General features: G+C 44.3%; 1 protein-coding gene across 5 annotated transcripts in view; it reads right to left on the reverse strand.

The window, feature by feature from the left end:
- usp6nl (USP6 N-terminal like) overlaps window positions 1–21,937 on the reverse strand; it is a 151,124-nt gene that overhangs the window by 119,344 nt on the left and 9,843 nt on the right. The window contains exons 1-3 of one of the 5 annotated variants that reach the window (XM_078419490.1): window positions 15,235–15,513; window positions 14,131–14,536; window positions 12,380–12,458 (exon numbers count right to left, since the gene is read on the reverse strand). In XM_078419490.1, the coding sequence (XP_078275616.1) occupies window positions 12,380–12,455 (76 nt within the window). In that variant the 5' untranslated portion in view covers window positions 12,456–12,458; window positions 14,131–14,536; window positions 15,235–15,513. Of the gene's footprint in view, window positions 1–12,379; window positions 12,459–14,130; window positions 14,537–14,757; window positions 14,779–15,234; window positions 15,514–21,937 lie in introns of those variants that run through there. The other 4 variants (XM_078419489.1, XM_078419491.1, XM_078419492.1 and 1 more) reach the window with 4 other exon arrangements.

Raw genomic sequence — 21,937 nt, forward strand, 5'->3', positions numbered from 1 at the left:
AAGAGTTGACATTCCAGGTTAAATACCGTTCATTAGAGGCTATCTATCTCAAACATTAATTGTATTTCATTCTGTATTGTTACTGTATATCTCAAAACTAACCAGAAGGCCCTATATTACATCAGGTCCACACTGGCTCTCCAATTAGTTCCATAATCTGCACTTCCTTTTCCCTACAACCTCGCATCTTATTCTCTCTGAGATATACCCATCAATTCCCAAAGGGTCTCAACCGGAAACGTCACCCATTCCTCTCTCCAGAGATGCTGCCAGTCCTGCTGAGTTACTCCAGTATTTTGTGTCCAACTCCCCTTTGATTCTTTTTTGCCATTCATCTACACCACAGGGCAAAATTACAGCATATATTTTGGATATGCGAGAGAACCCGAGCATCCAAAAAGGTAACCCAAGGAGAATGTACAAATTCCATGCAGACAACAAAAGAGATCAGGATCAAATCTGGGTGACTGGAGCTGCATCACTGTCGCCTGGACATGTTACAACGTCCAATGTGTTTGGATTTAATTGTTTTCCTTCCCCGGTACTAAACTTCAGCATGATAATGTATTTCAAACAGATTTAAAGAAGGTAGTCAAGAACTTTTTACGTTTTAGAGATCCAGCGCGGAAACAGGCCCTTGGGGCCCACCGAGAACGCACCAACCAGAGATCCCCATACACTAACACTGTCCTACAAACACTAGGGCCAATTTACAATTTTTCCAAAGCCAATTAACATACAAACCTGCACTATGGAGTATGGAGGAAACCGGAGTACCTGGAGAAAACCCACACAGGTCATGGGGAGAACCTTAAACCTCTGCACAGACATCACCTATAGTCAGGATCAAACCCAGGTCTCTGGCACTGTAAGGCAGCAACTCTACCGTTGTGCCACCGTGCCACCCCTACATGAAGTAATTGTGGCTATTTTTTTGAAAAGGTTTAACTTTGGTATTTGCTTAGATTCTCTAAAATAAATTGAAAATTTTGAATTGTTGACAGACCCACAGAAAATAATTCACAATTGGCACCAGACGGTGTTACAAAATCTCACGAAGGTAACTTTTAATAGCTGCAGCAACATCTGCTGTAAATGATTTAGCAGTCATCATGGACCATTAAAGATCATTAATGAGTGCATATAAAGTAGTTGTATAGTGTATTCCATAGGCAAAGCTCATATAGGATACAACATTCACAGGAATCCATCAGTTCGTACAACATAGAAATCAAATATACAGTGCCGGAGTAATTCAGCAGGTCAGGCAGCATCCGTGGGGGAACAGAAACAGGCAATGTTTCGGGTCGGGACCCTCCTCGAGTCTGAAGAAGAAATGTCAGTTGCCCATTTCCTCCACAGATGCTCCACCAGCACTTTGCATTTTGTTCAATATTCCAGCATCTACAGCTCATTGCACGGCATTCATGTAACTGAATTTTGTTTCCATTGGCTCTAGAAATTGGTTTATTTGTAAAATGGACGCATCTTTGTATTGTTTCTCTATAAAAAGAGCAATCAATTTCCAATAAGCGAGACAGCATCATATAGTTAAATATAGTATTAAACACGTAGAACTTTTAAATTAATAGGACAAAACACTGCCAGGTTAGAGTGGCATTTGTGAATTTCACCTTCTGGTTACATTTAATTTTCCAGTACATAGTTCAATTTCATTTAAATGCCTTTAAGCATTGTACAACTTTACATTTGCCACTACATTTATAAATTTGACTGATATCCCCGATGTCAATTTGAAACAACAGACAACAAATGTACAGATTATTCGAGCCACCATGTTGCCTGTATGAGCTGCAACTTCTACATTTTGGATTTCATTCTCTTACTTCCCACATGGTAAACTTCAGAATGTACGTAATCTTGCGTGCAAATTCGAGTCAGCTTCTAGATCAGTTTAGTTTCCACAAGTTTTGAGAGTCCACGGCAATCAGAGATCCTTGTACATAAGTTTTATCCTACACACTAGCAACAACTTACAGAAGCCAATTAATCTACAAACCTGCACATTTTTGGAATGTGGGAGGAAACAAGAGCACCCGGCGAAAACCAACACAGGTCACAGGGAGAACGTACAAATCCGTACAGACAGCACCCCTAGTCAGGATCGAACCCGGGTCTCTGGTGCTGTAAGGCAGCAACTCTACCGCCATGTCAATGTGTCACCTGATCCTTATTCATTACCAAAGAGAGCGATTAAAAACACAAACTCCAACAAACTAGTCAGTCAAGGTCACAGCTGCATTCTCCTACTAAAATCACCATACAATGCACCGTACCCGATACACTTCAAAACACTTCTGAGAAATCTCTCAAGATCATAAATAACTTTGTTGATGTCTTCTTGTTTGGGGTCCAGAGGCTGTCTCATCCTGTCATCAATATAGGTATTAACACTGGCAGCAAACTGTTTTATTCTCAATTGTGTGCAAGCTAGAATAATGGATCTGTTGTTTAAGACAGAGAAGAGGAGGAGGAATTTTTCAAAGAAGCAAAAATCTTTGAAATTTCCTATCCCAGAAGGCTGAGAATGCCAAACCGCTGAATATATATTAAATAGACGTTTAAAAATAACAATCTGTAAAGACTATCAAGGGTCACAGAGAACTACAAGAATGTGGGAGCTGAGGCAGAGATCAAACCAGTGTGATTTTCGGTCCGCGATCAAAACATCACCCATTCCTTCTCTCCAGAGATGCTGCCGGTCGCGCTGAGTTACTCCAGCATTTTGTGTCTATCTTCGGTGTAAAGCAGCATCTGCAGTTCCTTCCTACAGTGTGATTTTTCGTGGACAGTGGATCTGGTTTGTGGAATCATGTGGCCTGCATCTGCACACATTTCATACGTACTAACTTAATTGGTTATTTACAAAGGTTTCCGATGCATTTATTTTCTCAGTTTATGCATCCACTGGAGAGGGTTTAGTAGTTTGGAACAGAGTTGTGACAATGATTTTAAAATAGTTATGCATTTCTGCATTTGCCTTAAATTGTGTCAGTTTCAACATCAATTACAAATATAGCAGTTTCCAAGGACGTTCAGGAGTGAGAAAAAAAATTAAAATTATTAGCCTGGATAGAGTGATAGCCTGGAGGATGTTTCCACTAGTCGGAGAGTCTAGGATCAGAAGTCATAGCCTCAAACTAAAAGGACATACCTTTAGAAAGGAGAGGAGAAATAATTTATTTAGTCAGTGGGTGGTGAATCTGTGGAATTCATTGCCACATTGTGGAGATTCAGTTTGGGTGTATGGGGTTATGGAGCGAAGGCAGGAGAATAGGGTTGAGAGGGAAAGATAGATCAGCCATGATTGAAAGGCAGAATAGACTTGATGGACCGAATGACATAATTCTTCTCATAGAATCTGTGAACATGAAAAAGCCACTGCAATATGCCATCTACACCATTCAATGAATAAACACATTCCACGGGTGACTTTTCTGTGATCCCAACACAATAATGACCACAGTATTTTGTGGAGTATATGCCTGTCTATCCAAGTGTACATAAACCTTCAATTATCTTCCCAGCCTGAAACCCATCCAATTTTGCAATACAATGTTCACTTGAAACAATGGGAGTTTTAGAATTACAGAAAACTACTGCTTTGTGACATGTCAAAACTTTACTTTTAACGCCTGAGGAACCAGTCCTATTTTTGTCACTCATTTATTTAAATAGTCATTTGGAACTGTGAAAAACGGCACTAATTGGCAATTATTTCCCAGTTTTAAACTTTAGTAAAAGTATATTAATTTCTAACACTTCAGTTCATTTAATGAAAACAGAAGAGACTGAAATATACAATCACTTCATATTAAAGGACATTAGAAAGGAAACAGAACTTTGAATAACCATTCAGAATTGCTTTGGTAGAAATTGGTACAATAAGGTTTGGAGAGACACAGCGAAAGGTTAGTTAGTGGTCAAGTATTTTTGATTGGTTCAAATATCCAGAAAGCAAAGCAAATAGGGCATGATTTGGAGGTTGGCATGAGTGTTGTATTGTCGTATGTCCCAGACAGAACAATGAAATTCTTCCCTTGCAGTAGCACAACAAAATATGTAAACACAGTACTTTGTAAACAAATACAAGAAAAATCCAACATTTTCCACACACGCACACACATACACATTTCCAGAACAAGGGGTCACAGTTTAAGGATAAGGGGGAAGTCTTTTAGGACCGAGATGAAAGTTTTTTTTTCACACAGAGAGTGGTGAATCTGTGGAATTCTCTGCCACAGAAGGTAGTTGAGGCCAGTTCATTGGCTATATTTAAGAGGGAGTTAGATGTGGCCCTTGTGGCTAAAGGGATCAGGGGGTATGGAGAGAAGGCAGGTATGGGATACCGAGTTGGATGATCAGCCATGATCATATTGAATGGCGGTGCAGGCTCGAAGGGCCGAATGGCCTGCTCCTGCACCTATTTTCTATGTTTCTATATGCATACACATAAAAACAAACAAACAATAATAGTGCAAAAAGACAAAACCAAAGCTTGCAAGTCTATGTCGTTCAGGTGAACGACAACAAACAGAGACAGCAGAAGCAGCTTCAAAACTTCTGCTGCCTCAAACACAAGAAGTGCCTATTTGTAGTGTTTATTAGCCAAACGGGCTGTCGGGAAAAGGCTGTTCCTGAACCTGGACGTTAACAGTTTTCAGGCTCCTTAATCTTCTTCCCGATGACAGCACCCTGGGTCTGGGACTCTGGAGCTGCGAGGCAGTAGCTCTCGCAGCTGCGTCTCACCCTTAAAACAAATAATGTGCACCATTTTACATTGAGCATGTCATCCTCCCATGGCTTTTCACATTGAATCACAAGGTATACATCATGCAAGATGCCAGAGATAAAATGATTGAATGATCATCCAAATTACTCCTTGATCACATTCCTCACATGCATTTATACACGTAAACCACAAATTTGATTGGATTTGATTACGTTTAAGTAAACAGGTATTTTAATCGCAAATAAGTTTCAAATGACTTATTTGCATATTGTTTGGCATACAAAATCCCGAGCATACTTCCAGGAAGCATCATGTTTCATTTTAGAAAATCCCACCTTCATAAGGAACTTCTCAGGAGACTAAACATGGCTTTACCTTCTGTTTAGTTAAGAGACACAGAGCCGAAACAGGCCATTTGGCCCACCGTGTCCACGCCGACCAGCAATCGTCGCACACCAACACCATTCTACACACACACTAGGGACAATTTACAATGACACCAAGCCAATTAACTTACAAACCTGCACGTCTTTGGAGTGCAGGAGGAAACTGGAGAAAAACCATGCAGGTCACGGGGACAACTTAAACTTCGTACAGACAGCACCCGTAGTCAGGATCAAACCCGGGTCTCCGGCACAGTGAGACAGCAACTCTACTGCTGAGCCATGATGCTGCCTTTTTAGAAAAAGGCAAATGATGAGATGTACAGAGGAAACAAAGGCCCCATTTCTTTTTAAAACATACAGAATATAATTAAACTAGTTGGACTTCTAATGCTTCTATACCATGTCACACAAGGGATGGTTCAAGGCCCCTTCACTCTTTTCTTGAACAGGAATATTGAACATTAATGTTATCACAAAGGAGGCCCATCACCACCTACTTTCTCAGAGGATTCAGGAGATTTGGCATGTTGACAAATACTCTCTTGAACTTCTACAGGCATTCGGTAGATAGCATTGACTGGTTGCATCACGGCCTGGTTCAGCAACTTAAACACCCAGGTATGAAGGAGGTTACAAAGAGGGGGGTACTGCCCAGTCGTCATGGGTACTGACCTCACCAACATGAAAGGGATCTGTGGGAGACACTATTTCAGAGACAGCCAGCAATGACACACCATCCTCTCATTTCATTTTTTTTAAACGATCAGAAAGATACAAGAGTCTGCAAACCATGACCACCAGGTTCAAGAATAGCTCCTTCTTCACAACCATCAGGCTCTTGAACACTAAATTATAAATTATCTATGTGCATTGTGTTACATGCCTGTTATGTTGCTGCAAGTCAGAAATTCATTATTTCATTAACGGAACATATGACAATTAAACGCTCTTGAAGAACTCAATCAGTCCCAATCTCCTTCATTTGGCCGAATGTTTTCTCATTAAAAAACTTTTCTTTCAACTTCTCTGACTTCCTCTAAGTCAAAAGGGGTCACTGTGGGAACTAGCATGGGCTTCATGGCTCTCAAGAAGGATGATCCCGCACTGAACAAGCAGTATGACCTATGCAAGGTTACCAGGGATGCCAAGTGAGACTGCCAAAACAAGTCTGGAGGCTTAATTTAATCGAGTGGATGCCAGGCAACTGTAGCAGTGCCTGAATACTATAATGAATTACAAGTCAAGGTCTCTGGCAATGATGCATCTCTGGCTGATGAACTCAATGCCTTTTAAGCCCATTTGGAGCAAGCAAAGTTCCTCGGCATGTTCCACACATCCCCGCTGGCTCTACCCCATACATCTCTGTGGCCAAAGTCGGATCTGCTCTCACAAGGATAAACTCTTGGAAAGCAGCCGGACGAGATGAAGTCCTTGAATAGGTTCTGAAAGCCCCAAAGAAAGTAAAGTGACCTGCCTCAATGTCTGAAGAAGGGTCTTGGCCCAAAGCGTCACCCATTCCTTCTATACAAAGATTCTGCCCGTCCCGCTGAGTTACTCCAACACTTAGTGTCTATTTTCCATCTTGCCTCACTGCCCAATAGTTGTAACTTCAGCTACAATGAGAGTGATCAGCCATGATCGCATTGAATGGCGGTGCTGGCTCGAAGGGCTGAATGGCCTACTCCTGCACCTATTGTCTATTGTATTGCTTTGAAAGATTGTAACTGTGGCCATTGCCATTAAACTTTAAAGCAATCTCGACCCGTGTAATTCATGCACAGAAAAAAAGTCTATGGACAACTCGTATTATATTCCAGTATGGATCACCTGGAAAGCAAGAACACTTCTGTCAGGATGCCTCTCAATCTCAAGGGTCTCGACCCAAAACTTCACCTATTCCTTTTCTCCAGAGATACGGCTTGACCCGCTGAGTTACTCTAGCATTTTGTGTCTATCTTCAGTGTAAACCAGCATCTGCAGTTCCTTCCTGCACTACTCAAGATTTTATTGTTTGACTGCAGCTCACCCGTCATTACCCAAATAGCCTATTCCCACATTTGCACTTCATAATACTCATTTCCATCTCAAACAAAGGATTACAATATCTATCACAAGCCATAAAAAGTGACAGAAAGAGCTGGAGTAACTCAGTGGGTCAGTCAGCGTCGCTGAAGAACATGGATAGGTGATGTTCTGAGCCAGGTCCCTTCAAAAGTCACCTATGTTTTCCAGAGATGCTGCTTGACCCACTAAGTTACTCCAAAACTTTGCATCTCTTTTTGTAACTGGCATCTGCAGTTCCTTGTTTCAACATCTATTGCAAGCCCATTGACTCCCACAGCTTTCTTGTTCAACACCTCCCATCCCACTTCTTCTCAGGACTCCGATCGATTTGCAGAATTTCTAGCCTCTGCTGTGTCTTTAAATATTCTTTGTTACTTACACTCTACAGTAATTGAGAACTTTCAACCTCAACCCACCCCACCACCTCTGCCAAGCCTGCAATGATTGTCAGCCTGCTTGGGTGCTCAGGTCTGAGGTGGAGTTTGAGATAACAACATTTATCAATCAGCTTACAATGATTCATTTTCATATCATATATATACAGCCAGAAACAGGCCTTTTCGGCCCTCCAAGTCCGTGCCGCCCAGCGATCCCCGTACATTAACACTATCCTACACCCACTAGGGACAATTTTTACATTTACCCAGCCAATTAACCTACATACCTGTACGTCTTTGGAGTGTGGGAGGAAACCGAAGATCTCGGAGAAAACCCACGCAGGTCACGGGGAGAACGTACAAACTCCTTACAGTGCAGCACCCGTAGTCAGGATCGAACCTGAGTCTCCGGCGCTGCATTCGCTGTAAAGCAGCAACTCTACCGCTGCGCTCATAAATAGTTCAGCAGCATAACTAAAACCTTTAACACTGAAGCACGTGCCAGTTTACTTAATTGTAATAGATTGTAATCCTGTTTCACAGGCTCCATGTGAATTTTTTTGCCCAATTACAACTTAACAGGTATGTAGGAGAGAAGATTTTCAATAAAAACATTCACACTTAAAATCACAGGGAAACAGGGAAGGGGGTGGAAGTCACGATTGAAATTCTAATAAAACTTGCAGTGACTTTTCTTTTTCTTTTACCTAAAAGCTGAATCTTTACAATATTTCCAACTTGAACACTTTATTTCTGCATCGTGTTTTAAATAAATGCTTAAACTGGAATGTTAAAAGTATAAACTCAGATGATACTGTTTCACAGATCTTAAATAAAGATGTAGCATCATGAGAAATTGAAGTACGAAGTACACGAGTACAAGATGTCCTTTCCACCTGTACTTGTCAAGAACAAACCACCCAGCCTAACCTCACTTTACATAGGTCCACAACACTATGAATCACAGCTCTTCAAGAACCCCTTAAATGTGACGAGGGTTTCTGTCTCTGTCATCCCTTCAGGGATTTAGCACCAGACCCTCCAGCTCTGGGTGAAAAAAGTGTCCCCAATCTCCTCTCTTATCCCTTACGAATCACTTGAATTCTGTTACCATGGCTTGTGACATGAAAGGAAAGGAGAGAGGAAACGGATCCCTTTTTACTCTAACGGCATACTTATGAAGAACCCTTCAGCCTTCTCTGGTCCAAAAACATGGCCAACTTATCAAATCTTTACAGAGTTACAATTTTCTCTTGCTGGCAATATCCTCATAAAACACTTCAGCATCCTCTCTAATGCAAGACAACTTTCCTGTAATGTGATTAAACACTTTTAATTACTCCCGTATTTTTGGAATATACTCGCACCAGGCAAGATAAGCATCGTGACAATGGTCCCATCACGATTCTCAATTAGGCAAGTATACAGCATACACATTCACCAAATTCAACTAGTGCACCAAAAACTTGTTTCAGCAATTAATTTAAATTACTTCATAATGATTTTGAACAAACAGAAGACCATTTGTGATGGTTTTAAGCATCCCAATAATGGCTCATGCTCCAAATTGCTCCACACAAACATGAATACTTGTTGAGCGTCTCTTGACATGTGACAGAAGATGAATGGCATAAATGAAGCTCAAAACTACAGTGAATAAATAGGCTTTTTGTCCCTTTTTCCCCTAGAAGCTGGCTGATTGGCAAATAGTAGAGTGAAAACAAATACAGGTGGCGTGGAATTGCGGGGGCATTGATGGGAAAAGAGGGAATGTTGTAGTTGTAGGCAAGTCTGCAAAGCTTCCAGTACAGTAATAACACAATTTGGCAATAAGTATAGCAAGAATGTTAAAGTTAGCAGAAAATATGCTTCTTTCACAAAGCTTCTTTCACATGGCTTCAGATTTCCACTCCAAATATATGAGTCAGTGTCTAGTATTAGTCGCTCAATGTGCAGATTCCATAAACGCAGTACGGGTATTTAGGAACACGGCAGTAAAATGATGTGCAAGAAGGAACTCAATGCTGGTTTACACCGAAGATAGGCACAAAAAGCTGGTGTAACTCAACGGGTCAGGCAGCATCAGTGGAGAAAAGGACTTCTCCAGCTGAGTAAAATGATGCAGTGTTTTCTGAACATGACATTCAGATGGACTGTTAGAAATGTTCATTTTATAACTAGTTGTTCAGAATCAATTGCATTCAGATCTTTGTTTGTTCTGCTTGGTCCACACATTTGTCAAGATTGCATTCAATGGGGGTTTCATTTGGCGCTACAATTAAATGCTGCAGGAATTGATCCAGTTTTTCCAGCCTTTGATCTACTCCATTGCTAGCCATAGGTTTGATTCAGTATCTTCAGTCCCTTCTGAAAGTTGATCATTTGCAAATGGTTTATAATGTTTATGCATTTTAAGACCTCAATTGATGGACCAAGCAACGGAGTTTCTTGTGTTAGGAACGAAATGCAAATGCTGGTTTAAACCGAAAATAGACACAAAATGCTGGAGTCACTCAGCAGGTCAGGCAACATCTCTGGATAGAAGAGATCCTTGCGTTGTTCCAATTCAGACTTATAAGGTCATAAAGTGATAGGAGCAGAATTAGGCCATTCAACCCATCAAGTCTACTCCGCCATTCAATCATGTCTGATCTATCTATCCTTCTTAACCCCATTCTCCTGATGATGCTTCGGATCGGAACCCTTCTTCAGACTGAAAGATAGAGAAGGCCAGAACAAAACAGGGCCTTCAACAAGGCAACAACATTTCTTGCCTTTATTTCCAATCAGAGTACCGAAGTCTGAAGTTTTATGTCATTTCGATTGATGACTGAAAGAGCAAAAATGTGTGTATGCTACGTAACACATTATAACTCCCACTGTTAAATATGGTGTTAAGCTTTGGTTTGGCAACTTGAGAAATAGAGGATGATAATAGCCTGCTTGGGCAAAGAAATCAGAGCATGCATGGTTGCTCTGGACAACTTCAAGTCATCATCCCATGGTCTGCTGGCTTGATAGCCCATGTTAGGATCTATTTCCAGGAGAACTTGCCAAATAAAATGCTGAAGTAATTAAAAATTACCATCTTGATCAACATTAGTAATAAAGAAATAAATACTCTCAACATCTTCACCAATCTGTTTTGACATGCTTTAAAAAGGAAAATAGTTCAAGATGGTTAAACTCTTTCTTGTTGCTGCTGCTCATTTGTATTACCATATCATTATTGTATCAATGTGTATTATCTGATAACAATGCCACACAAAAGAATGTTGGCACAAAAAAAGCTTGGACAAAAATGATAGCTTTAAGCAGCTTCTTTAAAATGCATAGAGTAAGTAATTGCAAAGTCCAGGCAGCTTAAGGTAAAGTCACCAATTAAAATCAGGGAGACACAAGAAGCCTACGGGTGTCAGGGGTTATGGGGAGAAGGCAGGAGAATGGGGTTAGGAGGGATAGATAGATCAGACATGATTGAATGGTGGAGAAGACGTGATGGGTTGAATAGCTTCATTTTGCTCCTATCACTTATGACCATATGTCTGTGGAACAAAGCAATGATTTCTTCTATCCAGAGATGCTGCCTATTCCGCTGAGTTACTCCAGCATTTTGTGTCTATCTTTGGTGTAAACCAGCATCTGGAGTTCCTTCCAACACAAGCACATAGAGAATGAGAACACAAACAAAATTGCAAAATGCAGAGCTGCAGGACACATCCAGCAAGGCTGGCCTTCCGAATGAAGAGAGAAAACCACAGTACCACAGACAGAGGACATGTATTAGAGATGACCAGTTCTGACACAGACAGCAATAGAAATATCTGCAGTTGTAGAATTCAGGACCACATTGTGAACAATGAATGCAGTACAGTAGATTAGAGAAAATGAAAAATGTGGCAACTTGGACATACATTGCTGTTCCATTTTAGTCACTGGATCTAAATTCTGGAACAGCACTGTGAGACTACTTTCACCAGAAGGACTACAGTAGAAGACGACAGAGACTCGCTGTCATTTCTCACGGATAATTGGGACACAATAATCTAGTCAATAAACAAAAATATATATAAATGGCAGTTTTGATAACTAACAATTTGGAACGGTTAACTTGTATAATAGCCTTGCAGAAATATTTGCACTGCTCTCAATTCAAACCATTAAAATTACTTTTTGGCAAGACCACAAAACTATTTTCCCTTCAAATCTATCATCACTCCTTCTTAATCATTTACTACGATTATTCCCAAATCAGTTACCACATTCGGTATCAATGAATCAATGGTACAGACACTGCAGGATGAATGGCATTCTGCACAACTAACCAAGTAAATGAAGCAAGGCCCTCAGGCAGCATCAGGACCAGCAACACATGGTTATGTGGTGTCCAACACCATGACTCCACCCTGCTGTACCATGAATGTCTTAATTCTACCGATCTCAAAGGATCCGCATCTATGCAAGTGATTCCATGAGCAACCCTGATACTGCAAACCCTTAATGTCTTACCAAAACCTTAACTTGTAAACAAAGATGATATTAGAATAAAACCAATTATTTTGGTAGCCCAACCAGTCACAAGCCACATCTTGGAAAACGTGTTGTGGACAATTACTTTGCATTGCATGTTAAGTTAGAAGTAAGAAGTTGAGAACAATTTAAGCATACAAGCTAGGTAGTGATTCCACTCTACCGAGCTAGTGTGATTCAAACCGTTCTCAACATTTTACTTCCAGCTTAACATGCAATGTAAAGTAAGTGTTAACATCCCACTTTTAAACATTAAAATATTTACTCACTCATAATGGTGTGTTCCTCTTCATGAGATAGATGTGGTTCGGATCTGCAATTATTTATCCTGAGAGGGGAGTTCATGCCCTATATTAAAAGGTTATATAGGTATTAGTAATTAGACAAACATATTTCAAACTGATTCTACACAGAAACAACAGCCACAACTAGCCTTAAAGCCTTTGGACTCAAAGTAACCTGAATTTGGGCACACTGTTATAGGAAAGATGTTGTTAAGTTGGAAAGAGTGCAGAGATTTACGAGGATGTTGCCAGGACTTGAGGGCCTGAGCTATAGTGAGAGGTTGTGCAGGCTAAGACTTTATTCCTTGGAGCGCAGGAGGATAAGGGCTGATCTTATGAAGGGGCATAAGATCATGAGGGGAGTAGAGCGGGTGAAAGCACAGAATATTTTACACAGTGCTCCCCCTCTGTGATTTCTTTTACACAGTGTATGGGAATTAAGAACCAGAGGACATAGGTTTAAGGGGAGAGGGGAAATATTTAATTGGAACCTAGGGGCAACTGATTTTCACAGAGAGGGTGGTGGGTATATGGAACGAGATACTATAACATTTAATAGACAGTTGAACAGGTACATGGATAGGAAAGGTTTAGAGGTTTATGGGCCAAACGCACACGGGAGGGATTTGTGTAGATTGGGCATGTGAAAGTTGGGTCAATGGGCCTGCTTCCATGCTGTATAGCTTCATGACTGTATATGGGGAAATCAAAGCAATCGGGACAGCCAATCTTTGTTGCTTGCTCATTCTTGTATTAGAAAATAGGGAAGAAAATGTCATGACTGTCATATACATTGTCCACTGACTGACTTGCCTCACACACTCACAATGTGTGAACTGCAGAAGAGCTATCAATAGTTGCCATCAACCAAATCCTTCCGTCAGATCTGACCACAAGCCATCTCCTTATTTACAAAAATCCTCGATTGAAATTTTATAACAAACACCGAAACTTTGGTATTTCCCTAACACTTGCAATCCAGAGAATTCAGTGAGAAAACCCATGCGTTCACAGGGAGAACATGTAAAATCCACAAAGCCACCAGGAATCCCACTCAGCTGCTGGAACGGAAGTAGTCAGACTGAACAATGAAGCATGTCTCTCAGATGTTGAAATCTACAATCCTGCTTCACACTGCCCTGAAGTAACTACTGGTTTTCTGTAGATTTCAGAATAGTTGCCGTGTTTCACTTTACAATAACAAATAATACACTTCAATTGGTAATCTTCTGACAAACGATTGATTGCTAATAATAAAACTAGGCACAGCATCCGAACGATTCAACCTTAATTTATGTTTTGCAACTTTCAATCCCATTTAACTCCAAGGGGAACTCAAGCCCAGATTAGTACAATTTTAAAATCCTTGAGTACTAAAACCAACGAGCCTTTGTGTTTCCCCACTGCAAGATCTCTTGTGTATCAGATTTTCATTGCTCCACCCTTTACCACCATGCCTACAACTTGGAAAACTCCATGTTCCACAATTTGCTCATGAAAGCTTTAAATCTCACTAAACCTCAACAAAGTGTTCAAAGCAAAATTCAATCAATAACCAAGCTAGTCGAAATTACATACAAACTCAAAACAAACAAACACAAGTCTCACCTTTATCTAAACTGTTTAGGAAACAAACATCCTTCCATTTAAAGCTAAAGTACTGTACTCTTCGGGGTTTTTTTTTAAGTATGCATTTGCGATTGTTTTAATGTTAGTTTGTTATTCAACTTGCTTACCAAAATTCCTTGGTCCCGTGTTTAAAAACTAGATTCTTTTGTGCAAGGTCTTTAAGAGGTTCGCGTCCATTTCCACTCCAGAAAGAAACAAGGCGTTTAAAGGACTTGTGTGTTTTGTTTCTTCCTGGTTGTGTTCTCGCAAAGCAGGTTCGCAGCAGGAGTGGCGGGGGATGAATGGCTCAGGCCAGAGAGTCTTTTGGGAAATTGTAGTCTGAGAGAGGGTTGGGGGGGGGGGGGGGGGACCTCCCAGCTCAACTTTCAGGGGAACTTCACAAGAAAGTTAGACACAAAATGCAGGTCTCAGTCCTTCTTCACAAGAAAGTTTATTTCTTTTTAAAGTTTTTATATTGTGGGACCTCTCTGCAAACACATCCGCACGTTTCACAACCTTTTTGTTTTAAAAAGTCTGTTGGATTAAAGTGCAGAAACACACAAATGAAAAGGTGGAAGAGAACAACTCACACAGACCCTGGAAATAAAATCACCATCTTCTGGAAATTTTTTAAAAAAACACGCGAAACTTTTTTTTTAAACCCAAACAATAGGGAGGATGAAATAAAACAAAATGAAATTAGTCGGTTTGACAAACGATAAAAAATAAAATAAATCAGAAGCGCTCTCACTAACCAATTGCCAGCACTCTCTCTCTCTCTCTCTCTCTCTCTGGATGGTGTTAATGGCGCGGGCCAACCTAACTTGGCTGCTGCTGCGGCGGCGGGGGTGGCGGATGATTGACGTGAGGCACAGCCACTGAGGAGAGAGGGAGAGGCCGGATGCCCGCACGCCCAGCCAATGGCAGTGGGGGGAGGGAGGGGCGGGCACAAGGGGGGGGGGGGAGACAGGCATCAGGGTAGGTTGCACCGTCCTCCCTCCCAACGGACGCCCGGCCTCCCGCCCGGCGCCCCGCGAGGCCGCGGTAGTGAAGCGCCCAACGCGCACAACCTTTACCAACCTCTCCCCTCCCTCCCTCCCTCCCGCCTTTATTCCAAACACACTTTTTAAAAAAGGGAAGAAAGATAAAGTAAGTCGTTATATATTTGTTTTTAAAAAGAAAAGATGAAGTTTTTTTTCCCAAGGAAAACAAAACTTTTATTTTCTCTTCACCTTTTGGGGGGTTGTTTTTTGTTTCCCCCCCCCCTTCCTTCCTCCTCAGCGGTGGAATGGCGGCCGACACTGCTGCATTTGTGTGGCTCGTTTGCCGCTGCCGCTGCCGCCGCCCTCTCTCTCTGCCCGGCGGCGACTGAACTTGGGGGAAGGTGAGAGTGGGGGTGATGGCGGCCGGGGAGAGGGAGGGAGGCAGACAGACAGACAGACGATAGGCCCGCTGCTGATGGCCGGCCGGGAGGGAGGGAGGCAGACAGACAGACGATAGGCCCGGGGCTCGCTGCTGATGGCCGGCCGGGAGGGAGGGAGGGAGGGAGGCAGACGATAGGGCCTCGTCAGCTGGCGAGGGCTCACACTGCGGCGCGCCTGTTTACTTCCGGGCCACACTTCTGGGCAGTGTCACATCAGCTCACCTGCGACATGGACACGCTCCCACCTGCGACACGGACACACTCCATCTGGGACACGGGCACACTCCCCCTGGGACACGGACACGCTCCCACCTGGGACACGGACACGCTCCCACCTGGGACACGGACACGCTCCCACCTGGGACACGGACACGCTCCCACCTGGGACACGGACACGCTCCCAACTGGGACACGGACACGCTCCCACCTGGGACACGGACACCCTCCCACCTGCGACATGGACACACTCCATCTGGGACACGGGCACACTCCCCCTGGGACACGGACACCCTCCCACCTGGGACACGGACACACTCCCACCTGCGACAAGGACACACTCCACCTGGGACACGGGCACACTCCACCTGGGACACGGACACACTCCCACCTGGGACACGGACACACTCCATCTGGGACACGGACACACTCCCACCTGGGACACGGACACGCTCCCACCTGGGACACGGACACGCTCCCAACTGGGACACGGACACGCTCCCACCTGGGACACGGACACGCTCCCACCTGGGACACGGACACGCTCCCACCTGCGACACGGACACGCTCCCACCTGGGACACGGACACGCTCCCACCTGGGACACGGACACACTCCCACCTGGGACACGGACACACTCCCACCTGCGACAAGGACACACTCCACCTGCGACAAGGACACACTCCACCTGGGACACGGGCACACTCCACCTGGGACACGGACACACTCCCACCTGGGACACGGACACACTCCATCTGGGACACGGACACACTCCCACCTGGGACACGGACACACTCCCACCTGCGACACGGACACACTCCATCTGGGACACGGACACATTCCCCCTGGGACACGGACACATTCCCCCTGGGACACGGACACACTCCCACCTGGGACACGGACACGCTCCCACCTGGGACACGGACACGCTCCCACCTGGGACACGGACACGCTCCCACCTGGGACACGGACACGCTCCCACCTGCGACACGGACACGCTCCCACCTGGGACACGGACACGCTCCCACCTGGGACACGGACACACTCCCACCTGCGACATGGACACACTCCATCTGGGACACGGACACACTCCCACCTGGGACACGGACACAATCCCACCTGCGACACGGACACACTCCATCTGGGACACGGGCACACTCCCCCTGGGACACGGACACACTCCCACCTGGGACACGGACACACTCCCACCTGGGACACGGACACACTCCATCTGGGACACGGACACACTCCCACCTGGGACACGGACACACTCCCACCTGCGACATGGACACACTCCATCTGGGACACGGGCACATTCCCCCTGGGACACGGACACACTCCCACCTGGGACACGGACACACTCCCACCTGGGACACGGACACGCTCCCACCTGGGACACGGACACGCTCCCACCTGGGACACGGACACGCTCCCACCTGCGACACGGACACGCTCCCACCTGGGACACGGACACGCTCCCACCTGGGACGCGGACACTCCCACCTGGGACACGGACACCCTCCCACCTGGGACACGGACACGCTCCCACCTGGGACAAGGACACGCTCCCACCTGGGACACGGACACCCTCCCACCTGGGACACGGACACACTCCCACCTGCGACAAGGACACACTCCATCTGGGACACGGGCACACTCCCCCTGGGACACGGACACACTCCCACCTGGGACACGGACACCCTCCCACCTGGGACACGGACACGCTCCTTCTGGGACACGGACACGCTCCTTCTGGGACACGGACACGCTCCCACCTGGGACACGGACACCCTCCCACCTGGGACACGGACACACTCCCACCTGCGACAAGGACACACTCCATCTGGGACACGGGCACACTCCCCCTGGGACACGGACACGCTCCCACCTGGGACACGGACACGCTCCCACCTGGGACACGGACACCCTCCCACCTGGGACACGGACACCCTCCCACCTGGGACACGGACACACTCCCACCTGCGACAAGGACACACTCCATCTGGGACACGGGCACACTCCACCTGGGACACGGACACACTCCCACCTGCGACATGGACACACTCCATCTGGGACACGGGCACACTCCCCCTGGGACACGGACACACTCCCACCTGGGACACGGACACGCTCCCACCTGGGACACGGACACGCTCCCACCTGGGACACGGACACGCTCCCACCTGGGACACGGACACGCTCCCACCTGGGACACGGACACGCTCCCACCTGGGACACGGACATGCTCCCACCTGGTACACGGACACGCTCCCACCTGCGACACGGACACGCTCCCACCTGGGACACGGACACTCTCCCACCTGGGACACGGACACACTCCCACCTGAGACATGGACACACTCCCACCTGGGACACGGACACACTCCCACCTGGGACATGGAAATAACCCATGCAGATCACGTCAAACTCTGCAGACAAGCACCCTTAGTCAGGATCGAACCCAGGTTTCTGGTGCTATGAGGCAATAGCTCTACCGCTATGCTACTGCGTGATGTGGGTTTCTGTTTCTGCCGCCTCTTCAGTCAGTAAATTCCAAATGGTAACCACTTGGTCGTAACCCTACTTCAGCTTGATGAAAGGTTCCAACCCAAAATGTCACTTATTCCTTTTCCCCAGAGATGCTGCCTGAACCGCTTAGTTACTCCAGCACTTTGTCTATCTTCGGTATAAACCAGCATATGAAGTTCCTTCCTTCACAAGCAAGAAGAAAGAGTTCTGTAGTTGAAAAAATATTAGCTAATTGAGGAATATTTACATTCCCTACTTTTTTCCCCATAGATGGTGTACCTGACAATATTTAACAGAACCATTACCCTTAATCACATATGGACACAAAAAGCTGGAGTAACTCAGCGGGACAGGCAGCATCTCTGAAGAAAAGGAATGGGTGACGTTTCGGGTCGAGACCCTTCTTCAGACTGATGTCAGGGGAGTGGGCGGTACATAGATAAGGAAGTGTAAGATGTGAAAGGAATTGTAAGATGTACCCGGGGAGCAGGTGGTTTGGGTGGGAAGGGACGAGTTGAGGGGGTGGTTTGGAGTAAGTACCTAGGTACTTTCTCCTGCAACCGCAGGAAATGCAACACCTGTCCTTATAATTCTCTCCCTCGACTCCGTCCAAGGACCTCGACAGTCTGTTCAGGTGAGGCAGAGGTTCACTTGCATCTCCTCCAACCTCATCTACTGTATCCGCTGTTCCAGATGTGGGCTCCTGTATATCGGCGAGAGCAAGCGCAGGCTTGGTGATCGTTTCGCTGAATACATCCACTCAGTCCACCTAAACCTACTTGATCTCTAGGTTGCTCATCACTTTAACTCCCGTCCTATTCCCACGTTGACCTTTCTGTCCTGGGCCTCCTCCATTGTCAGAGTGAGGCCCAGTGCAAATTGGAGGAACAGCACCTCATATTTTGATTGGGCAGCTTACACCCCAGCAGTATGAACATTGACTTCTCTAACTTCAAGTAGCCCTTGCTTTCCCTCTCTCTCCATCCCCTCCCCTTCCCAGTTCTCTGACCTGTCTTCAACTACATTTTATCTCTGTTTGTTTTGTTGTTACCTTCTCCCAACTAACAATGATCTATTGTTATTATAAGAAAATAACTGCAGATGCTGGTACAAATCGATTTATTCACAAAATGCTGGAGTAACTCAGCAGGTCAGGCAGCATCTCGGGAGAGAAGGAATGGGTGACGTTTTGGGTCGAGACGTCATTGTTATCTATTGTTATCTGCCTTGATCTCTTCTTTGATCTCCTTCCTTGATCACCTTCCTTGATCTCTATTCCCTTGGTCCTGTTTTCACGCCTTACACTCTTAGCTATACACTTCCTTATCTATGTACCGCCCATCAGTCTGAAGAAGGATCTCCACCCGAAAGTCACCCATTCCTTCTCTCCAGAGATGCTGCCTGTCCCGCTGGGTTACTCCAGCTTGTGTCTATCTTTGAATTAAACCAGCATCTGCAGTTCTTTCCTACCCATAATCACATAATTTGTGACTTCTGCAGAGTTTGCAACCTTCTGATTTAGGAACATAAATGTTGCCAACTGAGACAGGTTGACCCCACTGTTTAATTGTGTAACTGACTCGCATCACTTCTTAGTGAATAGCAGATTATTCAGGGGATTGTGGTGTAATTTTAAACTACAAACAGCGTTTGGGTTGGTGTGCTAAATAGGGTGTTGGCAGAACAGAATAATTGCTTTAAATGGTTATTACAAAAAAGTGTTAGGGTTCAAATTCTTTCTGACAATAAAAAACCCCACAATATTCTGGGATCTTTTAAATGTCCAGAAATGAACATGGTACTTTCCTTTTACAAGGTAATGTTTGCACTTATCTTGTTTGAGCTTGTTGAATATGACTCAGTTTATGAAATATGGCTGCTAATTTAGTCGTTATTTCAGTCAGTAGACGTGATTAACATAGGCGGTGCAGTGTTTCTGTCATTAATCACTTCTGGCAGGACATCATTATTTTAACTAAATCAAAAAATTACTCAATGCTCAAAAGTTTGCTTCACTATGATGGTGAATAATTAAAAATATTTAACGCACACATGCACACAGCTGTAATTTATGTATAATAAAAATAAAATGTTTTCTGCTCCTAAAAGTCTTCTAAGTTGCTAGATTTTAAGTTAAAATTAAATTAAGGAGAAATAGTAGATGCTGCCTGTCCCGCTGAATTACTCCGGCCTTTTGTGTCTATCTTCGGTTTAAACCAGCATCTGCAGTTCCTTCCTAAACATATTTTGTGATCTTCAGAACCTTCCATTTCCTTTTTACATTTTCTTGAATAAAACATTTCCGGTCATATCCACTTAAGTCCGATCCTCCCCGCTCCCCCCCCCCCCCCCCCCCTCCATTTTCAACTTCAATACGGATGGAATGGACGACTCTGTCAATAAGACTGAAACATTTTCTTCCCAATTTTACATCCTTCTCATGTTTTTTTCCCATCTCCCTTTCTCAATGAGCTGATAATCTATCCGATGATTCCTTGACCATAATTCTGTGAAATTGGTGACCACCCACCTTCTGGTGTGCATGCTAACTGATATTTCTCAGGAGTTATTTCTCCCCATAGCTGCCTTCTCTCTTCCTTTTATAAACCCATGAACATTATATTTCTTGATAAATCAATTCTCTCTACCAGCAAATGACCATTCCATCTCCAAACTCCGTTGCTTTCCTGAATTCCTTGGATCGTGCTGTTTCCTCACAAATACCCACTTTTCCTAGTTTTGCACATCACTCCAATCAATTTCATATACCTGCCACAGTGCTGAAAACAGCTTGTTTCAAAACTGCACCAATACTTTGTGATTGAATCTATCCATCATCTATTTACAGCTTTTGATAAGGTTGAAGACACCATCCTTACACGTTGCTTCTCAAATGATTGAGACTGTGCTCGTCTGGTTCCCCGTTTATCTCTTCCGTCAGAGCAAGTGCGAATCATCATGAAACACTCTGTCAACACCAAAGCTATAATCCTTAATCTCCTCTTGTATTTTGATTACATGGTGCTTGACTGTACTTTTGAGTCGGAATTTATTCCAATAAACATGGGGATGGCATAGTTATTAGTTTTGGCCACACAACATGCTTTATTCCCCACCACCAATCCAATGTCTATCCCGGCGATTGTCTGACGCCAAACCAAAGGTTGTTTGCAAACTTAACCATGATGCTTGAATCTGAGTCAAACTCAATTACATTGTGGCACAATCACTAAGATGACTTATTTCCAGTATCACGTGTTCTGTCACTGCCTTAATTCATGGCCTGCTGAAATTTGCATGTATGCCTCTGTTACATTTGGATTTGTCATCCTTTGACTAATCAGTATTTCAGTGATGTTTGTTATTAGGGAGAAATTGGAAAGTAGTAAGCAGAATTATTTAAATAATTCTTTTCAAAACTAAATTAGGAGTGCCGGTTCTGTGTAAGCTGGCCTGCCCTTTTTTAAAATATAAGCATCATCTGAAACTTTGCTCACCACATGCTAATTCATGCCATTTCCTCATTCCATGCTTGCTGACCCAAGTGGCATCTCATTTGCTCAATGTTTTGATTAAAAAAATACTCACTTATTTTCAGATGCTTTGATTGCTTCATACCTTCTCGGTAATATCCTCCAGCCTTATGACCTCCTAAAATATGTGCTCCCTTAATTCTGACCTTTTAATCATTTCCAATTTTTATCAGTCCATCAATGGTGGTTCTGACTTCAAATGGTAGTCCCAAGCTGTGCAATTGCCTTCTGTTTA

Source organism: Rhinoraja longicauda, chromosome 23, assembly GCF_053455715.1.
Source record: "Rhinoraja longicauda isolate Sanriku21f chromosome 23, sRhiLon1.1, whole genome shotgun sequence".
NCBI classification, from domain to species: Eukaryota; Metazoa; Chordata; class Chondrichthyes; order Rajiformes; family Arhynchobatidae; genus Rhinoraja; species Rhinoraja longicauda.